This window comes from Microtus oregoni, unplaced genomic scaffold (assembly GCF_018167655.1).
Source record: "Microtus oregoni isolate MIOR12 unplaced genomic scaffold, Mior012 000067F_ref0000223, whole genome shotgun sequence".
Taxonomy (NCBI): domain Eukaryota; kingdom Metazoa; phylum Chordata; class Mammalia; order Rodentia; family Cricetidae; genus Microtus; species Microtus oregoni.
Genome location: NW_024543974.1, coordinates 5838275 through 5852181, shown reverse-complemented (window position 1 = coordinate 5852181; position 13907 = coordinate 5838275). Strand labels below are relative to the sequence as shown.

The following is a 13907-nucleotide window of genomic DNA, read 5'->3' as shown; positions in this document are numbered from 1 at the left end:
CTGTAGGCTATTATTTTCAACTATGTTCCTTTTTCTCCATTATTAATAATTTCAATTGAAGAGTATGTTGTTCTATGAAATGATTCCTGTATACACCATTATTAGATATTCTTTGTAAAACTGGATGGATAACGACTGGTCTGCTGCCTAGCGGTAATTTAGAAATCCAATTTACATTACCTTAATAAATTTCCATACCTGTGGTGAAAGTAATGGCAGTCTGATATAAGAAAGCAGCTTCGCCAGATCTCGTTGCCTAGTCTGAACATCATAACCTACCCACTGCATAAGAGCATGGAAAATTGTTTCTTCATCAAGCACATTAATGTCATCACTACACAGAAGTTTTGATATTTCATTAGCTGGAACCAGAAGGAATTCTTGATTCTTTACTACATCAATGAAATGTTCCTACAAAAAAATACAATGTCTTGTGATAAAGTAGTTGAGAATCTGTTTAATAAAATAAGAGTTCAATGTATTTTATTTTGTTAATTTCCATAAAGATCAGAACACACATTTTACTGTATGTAATTTCAAGTTTCCATTTGCAATTGCCATATATATTTAATCTAATATCAAAGTATAAGTAGCTATGTTTCAATTTTTCATTAAAGCACACCCATAATTTCTAGTTCTTAAATACATATTATTAACATGGATTATTTCAAATATTTATATAATTGAATGTGTCAATCTTTTTAAGTATATAAACTCTTATACTCTTGAAACATAATTAAGCATTTTCTTTCTAGATTGAGTTTTGATAAAAACAGATATTCTGGAGAATCTTAAAACAGATTATAAATAATTTGGAGTTTTAACTAAATCAAATAATTACATTACTTCTTCTACTTTAATCATTAGCAAAAGGAGAATAAATATCAAATTTTTTCATGAAGTAAAAAAAGAAGGCTGATAATTCCATATTGAAATGCTGGTGGCTTAAATTCCTAAATCAGTTTGCCTATTTAAACAATGAACCCTTTTGTGACTAAGGCAATCAGTTGAAACAAAACTGATGTTCTTCTGTCGCATACCACTCTGGCTAACATTTCTCCCATTTATAGAAAATTATTGCAATGTTCTTTCACACATTAATTAGTAATTTTACAAGTGATAAGTAATCACTATAGGATCTTATGAAGAGATGGATTACTCTAATGACAGATATGCAGTACACATTGTTTGATCTCCTATATGAGTTGAAAACTCTGAACTCTAACATTAATATCTGAAATCATGTTTATTTTATTTTGCTCAACTATACAACTGTCTTTTCGAGGTTACAGAGTATTTGTAGAAATGTTAAGAAAAAATTGACCAAACACCAGGCCAAGCTCCAGGAATCCAGTTGAAAGGAGGGAGGAGGGGATATATGAGCAAAGGAGGTCAAAATCATTAAGGGGAAATCTATAGAGACAGCTGAACCAAGCTCATGAGAACTCATGAACTCTAGACCAATGGCTGTGGAGCCTCTTTAAAACTCAACGAGGCCCTCTGCATATAGAAGATAGCTATGTAGCTTAGTTTATTTGAGGGGCCCCTAGCAGTGGAACTAGGATCTATCTATCGTTGGTTCATGAGCTAGCTTGTTGGAGCCATTCCTTATGATGGCATGCCATATGAAGCCTTAATACGGGGGGGAGGGGGTCTTGGTCCTGCCTCAACTTTATGTGCCAGATTTTGTTGACTCCCCATGGGAGGTCTTGCCCTGTGGGATGGGTTATGGGTGAAACAAGGAAGGTGGGAAGAGGGGTAGAGAGAAAACTGTAGTTGGAAGGTAAAATGAAATTTTAAAAAATAAAAAATTAAATGTATGATTAACTGTCATGGTCATCAGGTGTTAATTCTGAAACTGTATTTATTCCTTAAATAAAAACAAGAGACAGAGTATTTCTGTGTGTAAAACTTACTCAGTGCCAAATTGTATCATAGAGAAGTTTATTTAAAATGTCTTTATTGAGAGTTAAAGTAATGATAAGATATGTTAATGTGATATTTAATACACAAGCATACATTTACTTTGTGGTCCAATTGCTATCATTTCAGAGTCATTGCTTCATATGTGTATTGAAAACTGATGAGCAATATAGACTAGTGTAAATAAAAGTAAATATATTATCTTCAAACATCTGTGCATGCCACTGTGGAACTTCAAACTATAGACAAGTAATCATTTTAAATGGTTTTATTTTGAAATTATTTTGAACCTGATGCCCTTTTTTTTGCAACTTCCAGCAAGATTTTCTTTTATGTTTTTGTTAACCATTTATGATCTGTACTTAACTTCATGTAATATTTATAAACTAAATATTTTGTTTATTATATTTTGATTATTTATATGACTGAGATAGAAACTTTTATGTGTAGGCTTGCAGTATGTATCCAAAGCTGATTGTAGATAAAAAACACCCAAATCAGGGCAGGCAAGCTGTTTTCCTTATTCTATCAACTCAACTATCATTTTCGTTCATTAGTGATTAACTCTATGCATCACCAATAATGCATTGGTGTCTCATTAAGGAAAAAAAAAACTAAACATTTACCCTGTGAGTCATTTAACCAAGAGTGAGTCCAGATTTGAATTCTCTACTTAATGCTCCCTGTGTGTTCTCTTCTGTTTGTTGTATGAGTCTGAATCTGTTCCTGAATATGTATATGTCCTTCTGTGTTTATATATGTGAGTCTCTGAATCTGTCACTGATAAAGAATTTGCTTTGTATTTATCGAACAGCATAGAAAATATCACATGGAGAAGGAATGGCATACCTTACAGGAACCTTTATAACAGAATTTTATAAGGTAGTAAGTCACTGATTCCAGCTAATCCCAACTTATTCAAGCAACAAACATCATTGTTGGCCAACCAAAATCCACTTCTTTCAATCCTTATGTTAGATTTTAAAAAGTTGTTTTCAACTTCTGTATTTGCTGCTTTCACCAAACAATACACAAGAATAGTCTATGTCAGTGTCAAGGAAGAGTATATAATTTCAAATTGTAGGTATGCATTGATTATCTTAGGCTGTGAAAGTTAATTATGTGGGAAATCCAAAGGAAGTAAGGTTGTCACTTTTTTTCTGTTCAAGTCAAGCTAAGCAGACAATTTGAGTACATAACATGAAACAGTTTTAAGTCTGAAGTGACTTCAAGGTGCACTAATAACTGGCTTTGAGGTCCAGGAAAGCTATAGTTTCTTAAAATGTAAGAGATATTTTGATAATATTTCATAGCCACAATAACCTAATTTGCCTAACAGTATTTTTAGAAAGTAATTATTTGCATTCAAATACTATCAATACAGAATTGTAAACATATTATAAGAAGTATTTTTTTTTCTAATTTTATTATATTCTAAATAGATACTAATATTATTGAAAAGGGTGTTAAGGGACAAAGCTCTATTGCGTATTTATGGACATCTTGCTTTGACACTCAGTTTGGATACCACAATTAAAGAGGAAGGCAAGTTCATTTTGAGCAGCAAAAAATAATACAAGTTGTTTATCAGAGTGCATTTTGTCTGCAAGAGTAAGATACCAGACAGGAAACTGTTAATACTTACTTCAAGAATTTAAGCAATTTAACAGGAAGTTTTCATGATTGGCTTTTATAGTAGGATTAAACTTTGAACTACATAACTGCTGTTCTTTTAGATTATATGGCATCCATATTTATGACACAGGAATATAAATAGCATGACTAAATAACATATTTACAATGTTAGTCTGTGATTATGTGATTCTCCACATTCTGGTATTGTTTCAGGACTGTATATGAAACTTCAAATTCTAAGCAATGAGCTGGTAGGGGTGGGGAAAAAGAAGAATAAAATTTATACAAAACTTAGACAACTCATATTTTATGTTTTGAGTTTGAGAGGAGTGTTTGTATATATATGCATATCGGTATATATGAATTTATCCTACAATCTATTATTTCTATTGAATAATTTTACACTGAGTGTTCTATTTTTCATTAATATGCAATTACCTCTTTCTAAAAACCCAAATGTCTGGTGCAATTTAATTTGTTCAAAGTATTTATCTTTTGATAAAGTTTCAAAGAGATCCACCTCTCTGTTAATCTACTGCATTAGAGGTTAGTTTGTTTTCATTTTATCAGAGAAATATTAGTAACCATAGTAAAGATTTTATTTTATATCTAATATCCTATTTTCCCTTCCCCTTTATATTCCGTATTTCATTTGATTGTTATCTAAATAAATAATGATGGTTTTACTCTGTACAAATTCTAAATAAGTATTATCTACTGATAATCAATTGATTCATTATAACTTGGTAGAGTTAAGAGTAATTTCTAAAGTTCAATGAGTGAACTGAAAATTATTTTCTCCAAACTACAAGGTTTTTCTAATACTTAAAGCCAATTCAATAAAATCATTTGAGTTACTAATCTTGATGAAATATTGCCACTTATACTTTTCTTTTCTTCTGCTCCTTTTCTGAAACAGTCTCATGTATCCCAGGCAGACCTGAGATTCTTTGTGGAGTTGAGGATCACCTAGAACTCCTGATGCTCTTATCTCTAGCAACCAGGCTAGAATGCAGATATTAACCACCATGCCCAGTTTATAAAAGGCCTGGGAATTATACCAACTACGTTATACATGATAAACAAACAATCTATAAACTGAGTTGTATTCACTTTTTAAAATTGAATAATATATAATTTTAATAGAAATCCTAATTTGTCAAATTTTACAAAATAAGTTGCTAATTATTGAAAAGGTTATGCAGGTAATGCTTTCAATGCTGTATATTCAATTAGAAATACAGAGTTGTTCAATTTAAGAATGAGCAGTATTTTATTTCTCTGTAGTTTAGAGATTTAGTAAAATTCCATTTTAGTTCTAAAGTAAAAATTTTGAGTATTATTCACCTGAACAAATTTTTTTTAATTATTGATAATGTACAAGTTACCTGAAAATTATGTAAGTTTATATAGGCTTTAAGTTTCATCAGAGAAAGTATATATTATTACAATCAGTTACTTTGAAACAAATTATTTTACCATGGTGTACTTATGTGCCACATTCTGGAGCTCCACACAGCCCTGGGCATCTCCAAATGAGCGAATCCCTAGGCAGTTTGAAGGATGAAGTTGCTTTATGAGGAAATTGCAGCAGACATCAATGACTTGAGTCAGTTGTAAGAGACATGCTGCAGCCAGCAAGTTTTCAATGGTGTCTTCTCTCAGTTGAAGCACACCTAAATGGTTTCAATTAGTAGAGAACAATTAGATATCACATAAAATAAGAAACAGATATTTTAGGCGACATTTTAGTTGGCCTTTATAGGGCAACTATGTCTTTTGTTGTTCAGCAGCTTCTTTCAGAATATGGTTTAAGACAGAAATACAAAGGAGTCTTTGTGTACATACAAATAAAGAAGGAAAAAGGGTGTCAGACAAGATTAAACAAAATGAATGCAGCAAATGAATAGTGAATATTATAAAGAATGGTAAGTTAGTATTTTCTTTTTTTAAAAGATTTATTTATTTTGTACACAGTGTTCAGCCTCCGTGTATGCCTGCAGGCCAGTGGCACCAGATCTCATTACAGATGGTTGTGAGCCACCATGTGGTTGCTTGGAATTGAACTCAGGACCTCTGGAAGAGAGCAGTCAGTGCTCTTAACCTCTGAGCTATAATATTTTCCAAGGTGTGCAGTAAGTCTACATATTTTATTGTGTTATTTCTTAAACTGGGGAGAACTACTAGTATCTTAGAAAAAGGAAAGTGTAATCACATCCTATATTTTTAAACTGCTTACTTCTCTTATCCACTTGCAACTATGGAATCCTATAATAAGTAATCTTTATAGTAGTTTTCCTTCAACTAGCATGGCATTTAAAAATTCATTTCAACAGGAGAATCTATCAGTGTTTCCTTCATATTTCATTGCCTATTAACAGTCCATATTATCTAACTAATCTATATGTTTCTTTATGTTATAAATATTCCTATTTTTCATTATTTATAATTATGACTAACAATAACTAATTTATCACTTGCAGACACATTTTTGTATGCTCATATTCTTCCCTTGGGTCAACTTGATCATGGCAATTGACATTTTTATATGTTGTTGAACTTGAAGTGTTATCAAGACTGTCTTCATCCATGTTGATTATGGAGTTTGACCTATAACTATATTTTTGTTTTGTATTCAGTTTTGGTATTTATTGTGTAGCACTTTTTTCATTACATGTTTTAGATTTATTAAAGTATTTTTTACATTAACTCGACTTAATTTTAGTAATTGATGTGTGCTTACAATTTATCCATCTCTTTTAGTTTTTCCAATTTATTGAAATATTTATCTTCGAATTACATTCTAATGATTCTCTGAGTTTGATTGTCTCTCCTGTGATGTTTTCCCTTTCCTTTCTAATCTTATTAAACTTGTTTATTTTAAAAGACCCAACTCTTTGTTTAAGTGATCCTTCCTTCTGTATTATTCTTATCTATTTAATGTATGTCCTGATCTTAATATTTGATTTATGATTACTAATAATGAAATTAAATTGTTGTGATGCCTGTATGTTCATTATGTTGTTTGAGATTTCTCTAACATTTTATATAAACACTTATAGTGATAAATTTTTTGCTATTTAAGCTTCTTTTGTTTTATCCCACTGTTTCTAGTATGTTATGTTTCCATTTTCCTTTGAAGGTAGGAATATTTTAATTTCCTTCTTAATGTCTGTGATGATACATTAATTATTTAATAAAATGGTGGTAAATGCTCATGTGTTTGTATAGTTTCTGTGTTTCTTTTATCAATTTCTGGTTTTACTCTATTGTAATCAGATGGAAGCTGTATTTATATTTATAACTGTTCTACTTTTTAATCAATTATCCATGTTCAAGAACTTACAAATGCCCTTAACTCCAGCTCCATGATCCAATAATCTCTTCTTTCCCCAATGGCAATTACAATCAGATGCACATAGCCTCCCCACCAAGCACACATAATTAAAATTAATATAGATAAATTACTCCACACTTTTAACCCATATAAGACACAATCTTGCATTTTATGTTAAAATATCCCTCTCCTCTCATGGTAGCAATATTTAACAGCACATTCATTATATTTTACATTATGGTGATTAATTTATTATTTTGTCCTTTTAAATTTTCCAGTTTTGGAAAATTCTTTAATTGCTAAATGGTATATTTCCATTTTTTGTAGAACACAAATAACTATAATGCAGGATGTATAATGTAATGTTAATGTTAGTTAATTCACAATGAGAGCTTACCTGTATAAGCATACTGCACCAAAGAATTAAGTGCATTTGGATCTACTCCTTCCATCTTGACCTCTTCTTGTCTGGCTTCAAGCACGTCATTAGTAAATATTGCAGCAAAGTAGTCAGACACAGCACTGAGAACCAATCTAGAATGATAAAAGTTAAATCAATACTATATCAATCAACAACATCACACATAATCGTACAATGTTTTCAATAAGTTTGTGAAACGTGTAAGTCTGCTTTCTTCATTAAATGTTCAAAATTCCCATGCATGGTTGCCAATGCCATTAATTCCAGGGAGGCAGAGCTAGGCAGATTCTGTGTGTTCTAGGTCAGCTTGGTCTGGCATAGCAGTATCCAGGCCAGACTGGGATACATAAAAAGAGTCTGTCTCAAAACATACATATAAAATATCACAATATTTTGTATTAAATTTATGAAATTTTATTTAATATTTAATTAAATTTTACTAACGTTAAAAAGGGCAGTTAAGTAGACTGATCTTTTCAGAGGTTTTGGTATTTTGTATGCATCATGAAATCTCCAATTTTGGCTCTATTAGATGTTGGACAAATAATAATAATTTTTCAATATTTCAAAGTAAAAATGATTTCTCCACCATATAATTTGTAATAAGTTTACAGATTCATTCTCATTCATACTTGCTTTCTTTGCATGTTCTTTCTGCATAATAATATTTTCCGATGAGCTGGAATCTTGAGAGGTCCAGCAATAAGTAGCACATCACATAATTTTTTCTCTTTCAAATAGTTTTCCATTTTACAGAGAGTGTGATTTGCATGGTTTTGAGAACGGAAGTGATCCTCAGAACTGATATTCATTTCTTCAGATTCTTCAGCATACAGTCTAGAAGTTAAGTGAAAATGAAAATATGATTTATCATATCATCATTTATATGTTTTGATCTTCTAATACATAATATAATATCTAGTAGAAATCTAGTCATGACTTCTATATATAACATTCTTGAGTAAATTACATTAAAATTTTCTCTATGATAATAAATATTTTATCATTATTTCTGCCTAAACTTCTATTCAAATGAAGAGTCACAGTATTTTATTTAGAACATTACAACTAGTATTTCTCTCTATATAAATACATTCCACAAAATATAATATCACCCTATATTTGTGCCACTTCTTTAATTCTTATAGTTATAACTATTATGTTTAGACTTAATTCAAAATAATATCTTCAATCATATTCGGGCAGATAGGTAGATAGATATAGATGTATAGATATAGATCGAAAAGACATGCCCATCTTTCTTAAAATGAGTCTATATGTCACATTTACCAGCACTTTTCTGACATTCTTTTTCATATATTCAAGTCATACTTCACCCGTACATTCTAGTCATTTTTGTGTGAGAAGGTACTCTCCAATCTATGGAAGGAGAAACTTGGACATCAATTAAACCATAAAGCACTTGACAATCCATTAGGCATTCAAAACATGGTGGGGCATTGGTAATCTAGAACATGTGAAGAAGTCAATCAATGTTTGATTTAGCCCGAGGCACACCTCATGCCCTACACTGACTGGATGGTCAGGAACTGAAGATTGCATATCCCAGAGACCTAGGATAGAACCAAACAAACGTGGGGAAAAAAGCAGTTAAATGATTCCTAATGATATTCTGCTATACTTATAGATTGTTAGAACAGTGAGTACATTCTTATTATCAGAGAGGCTCTCTCTGGCAACAGGCTCCTGTACAGAGACCCACAACCAGCCATTATGCAGCAAAAGTCTAAATTACATGTCTTCGTTGGGTTCCTTCCCTTAGGAAATCTTATGAAATCTGGCAGAACAAGGGGCATAAAGATTATAGGATTCAGAGGGGACAGAGGACATCAGGATAACACACCAGAATCAACTAAAAAGGGCTCACATGGGCTCACAGAAGCTCAAGCCACAATCAGCACGATCCTCTGCATATATACTATGGCTGTTAACTTAGTGTTGAATTCCTATCAGTGGCAGCAGGTGTGTCTCTGACTCTATTGTCTGATCTTAGTACTCTTTTCCTCCTATTGATTTGCCTTGACCAGCCTTGATATGAGGAGTTTTGTCTTGTTTTATTGTATTTTGTTTTGTCCTGTCTAGCTGTTGAAGAAGAATGGAGGGAGGATTGGCTCTGGGGGAGAGGGGAAATGAGAGGGAGTTAAGAGAGAAGAGAAACTGTGTTTGGGATGTATTGCCTGAGGGAAGAATCTGCTTACAATATAAAAAACTAAAAACAAACAAAACCCAAAAACAAACACACAAAAATAAAGTCTATTTTATGAAGAACTCATAGATCCCTAGCCTATTTTTAATTGAGTTTAATTGGCTTAATTGTTTTTTTGACACTTTATTCTTGAGTTTGTATATTCTGAATATGAGTTCTCTGTCAGACATACAGGAACTATAAGCAACTAATGACTACTGAAAGTTGAAATAGCTTACTACATGCATGAGGCCCTTATGGATTCTCTAACACAGTATGATCAGGCTTAAAAGTAATATACACACCAATAACAAAAATCGACTCAATAGCTTGTAGTTATATATAATGTGCAAAAACATTTAAACACATTAATGAATGTAACAATAATAGTCAATTAATGGTTGCCAACTTGAGAATGGTGGAAATGAGAGGGATTTTAGGAAGGGGAGACAGGAATGCCTGGAGGGTAGAAAGGAAGGAGAAAGTCATGTGTTTGCATTTCAATGAAAACAATACTTAAAATATAATAAAAATTAAGGCTAAAATAGACTTCTGTTTTCGATGAATTGGCTGCACCAGTTTTTGAAAGACAATTTCTTCATCGAATGGACTTTTTAAAAATATTAGTTTCGTTCTAATGCTCACTGTCTTCACTTAGCCTTTCCCGAAGATCATGCTTGTTCACATCTCAACTAGCTCCCTTCCAACTTTCACTAATTTTTGTTCAAGTGTTTCGCTGGTAACTCACCAGATTTTAATATGTTGAAATACGGAGCGGCGGGCTGTGTCCTGCCACCCAGCTAGCTTTACCCGAAATAATTACACGGAAACTGTATTCTTTTAAACACTGCCTGACACATTAGTTTCAGTTTCTTATTGGCTAGCTTTTACATATTGATCTAACCCATTTCTATTAATCTGTGTAGCCCACGAGCTGGCTTACCAGGAATGATCTTAACCTGCGTCTGTCTGGAGTGGGAGAATAATGGCGACTCCCCGACTCAGCTTCTTTCTCCCAGCATTCCGTTCTGTTTACTCCGCCTACCTAAGGGTTGGCCTATCAAATGGGTCTAGGCAGTTTCTTTATTAATAAGAAATCACTCCCACATCATTTCCCCTTTTTCTGTTTAAACAATAAAGAAAGGCTTTAACTTTAACATAGTAAAATTACATATAGCAAAACAGTTATCAAGCAAGAATTACAGTTACAATATTTATATCTATTTTATCTTTTATCATAACTAAGGAAAACTATAACTATCTATTCATTCTTCAACTCCATCAAAGACTCCAGAAGGATATAATACTACCTAAGTAAACAAGAAATAAGAAAACTCTAGAAATGACAGAGACATCTTGCTGCCTGGACAGTCACCCAAAGTTCTTTTGTACCTTTGGGGCATCCATCTTCAGCCTTCAGGCCCAAAGTATCCAGCAGACATTTTCATGAAGCAGGAAATTCCAAAGACAGTTTAGTCATTATCTGTTGTGTCCTGTAGAATGTCTCGCAGACTCTTTCATGAGTCATGAACCCCGAAAGACCATCTCACCTTTAGGCAAGTTCAGTAGTCCTCTCTCTGCGGGTTCTCTGTGTCCATTTTATGCAACAGTCCAGGCAAGAGCAGTTTCTTGCCCAAATGGCTATCAAACTCCATAAGGATCCTCTTTGATGCCCATCTTTCTCTCGAAGTAGATTGGTGCTGCCAGCAGCAGACGTGTCTCATTGTCATGAAAAGTCCTAAGTTATTAAAATATTTTAAATGCCATATTCTGTAGCCTTTGAGAGATATGAAGAATGCCTATCTGAAATATATCTCTATATATCTAGAAAATCTAAGTAACATGACTACAAACTTGACTATTATTTATGATTATCCATCAACAACCTATATTTCCTAATTATACATTACATTTTAAAAATGAACTACACAATCACACCTTATTCAAGATCAAAAATACATATACATATAACAAAATTGACCTTAAAATCCATACCAATGCAAATTATTCATACCTATATCATATCCCCCTTTAAATGTAAAAGAACATTTATAAACAATATTTTGGGAACATGGGTGCAGTTTTTCTCTCCAAACTGCTTCCTGCTGAATGGGGGCGTCGTTAATTAGGGCTTTCATGGTATAACCTGTGTGCTAGTTTCATCTTAGTTGGCAGTTGAGCGAAGCAATTTTCTGAAGATGTTCACAACAACCTTTCAGGAGGGCGTGGTCTATCATACCAAATTGTAATAGAAAAAATCCATAGAGTCTCATCCTCTGTGAAAACAAAAGAAGACTCTCTCCAAAGCATCATATCCTTAGACCCAAATTTTGAAGTCATACCCTCATGATATCCGTTCTGGTTACACTTGGCAGTCCATATAATGAAATGTCTCTCTGTACTTAGCTCCTTCACAGTCAAAAATTTTAAAGAAAACACAATGTACATTATCCAGACTCTCTGTGAATTTTCCATTCTTACGTGGCTTATTTTTCTTTATTTCTTTTAATCTCTTAACTATCTGTACTCTGTCTCTTTTAAGACTTTACCTTTTTTTTTTAAACCATTAACTTTATTCTCTATATTCTTTTCTTCTCTCTCTCAAGCCTACGAACACTCATCCAACACTGTGGTCTTTTATGTCTGAATCTGTTTTATTGTGAATCTGTAACATTTTTTTTACTATCCAGGAGCATTTCTTAAAATGTTCAGCAGTTCTTAAAAACTTAAGTTGCACCATGTACAGGTAATACGGTACCGCCTGTGTCCTGCCCAGTTGAAACCTTAAATGTGCTGTTTTTATGGTAATTACGGTAGTTTCTGCCTGAGACCAGCACAGTTCAGCATGGCAGAGCTGAGCCAAGCCGCTCGCCTCAGAGCCATTTGGTGCCCCTGAGCCACACAGAGTTCCAGGCACACAGCAGTCCACATTGCCATCAAGCAAGCCGTAGAGCTTTACTCCAAATGTTCCATTTAAAAGCTCTGTCTCCCACAGGAGCCAGACAGAGATCGTAATGGCGGCACAGCCCAGAAAGCCGGCATTTTAAAACAGCCAGTTTTTTCCTGCTGCTGAGTCAGGACAATTTCTCTCTGTGGCACGCCACCCACAAACAGCAAAAAGCTATCTTTTCCTTATTTTTAAGCCTTCTCAGGTTTTTAAGTGGATTTAGCCCCACGTTGGGCACCACTCTGTTGAAATACGGAGCGGCGGGCTGTGTCCTGCCACCCAGCTAGCTTTACCCGAAATAATTACATGGAAACTGTATTCTTTTAAACACTGCCTGACCCATTAGTTTCAGTTTCTTATTGGCTAGCTTTTACATATTGATCTAACCCATTTCTATTAATCTGTGTAGCCCACGAGCTGGCTTACCAGGAATGATCTTAACCTGCGTCTGTCTGGAGTGGGAGAATCATGGCGACTCCCCGACTCAGCTTCTTTCTCCCAGCATTCCATTCTGTTTACTCCGCCTACCTAAGGGTTGGCCTATCAAATGGGTCTAGGCAGTTTCTTTATTAATAAGAAATCACTCCCACATCATTAATATTTCCTCTCCTCTAATGATTTACTGTGTAATAATTTTTAGTTATTACTAGTAGTTGTTAAAATAGTAGAATATAGTCTCAATAGAGACAAATGGATATTTGGAATTTTGTGATCAGAAGTGATTTTTTTTTCTAAGTTTTCTTTGGATCAATTTGGTTAACATCAAAATAATTTCTCTAAATACAAGCTAATTCAGAATTTTATTCAGTTATAATGACTAATGAGATGCTTGGAAGATATTTTATTTTTCATGGAGATATTTAGAACCTAAATGTCTTACAAAGATGAACCCTACATAAAAGCTCACAATATTTCATGTAAGTATCACAAGCTAAGCAGTTGCACTACTAGCAAATCAAGTTTTAAATATTTCAAAGCAAAGATGTAAATCTATGATTGATCATTTTAAGAAATAAAAAATGAGTGCATAGGGAGATATATGTAGATGAAAATGCATTATAAACATAATAAATATATAAATATAATACATATGTAACTTAATTTATAGTATGAAACTAAAAATATAATATATGCCCATTATTATTTGAGGAGAAGGTAATGAAACAAAGAAGCAAACCACTACGTTTACAAACAAAGCCAGTCCATTTTCCTGACTTGTTCTCAATAATTTCATACAATTCATTAGTTTTTCACTTACCCTCATTTTAAATGCTATACTATTAGGTCAGATATTATAATTAATACTATAGCATTAGACTTTCTTTCCCTTATGATGTTCTAGCCACAGGGGGTGGGGAGCATACGGTATCAGAAAAAACAGTCTATGGGGGTGAAATGTTTACATTAAGTGCAATCATAGCTATCTATTAGATAAGTC

At 33.1% G+C, this 13907-nt stretch overlaps 1 protein-coding gene across 1 annotated transcript in view; it reads right to left on the bottom strand.

Annotated features, from left to right (window-relative positions):
* Positions 1–8839, bottom strand: part of LOC121440437 (kelch-like protein 4) — a 40624-nt gene extending 31785 nt beyond the window's left edge. The window contains 5 exon segments of the mRNA XM_041641193.1: positions 199–411; positions 5038–5234; positions 7293–7432; positions 7992–8153; positions 8835–8839. Coding sequence (XP_041497127.1) covers positions 199–411; positions 5038–5234; positions 7293–7432; positions 7992–8153; positions 8835–8839 — 717 coding nt within the window.
* Positions 8840–13907: the final 5068 nt, after the last annotated feature.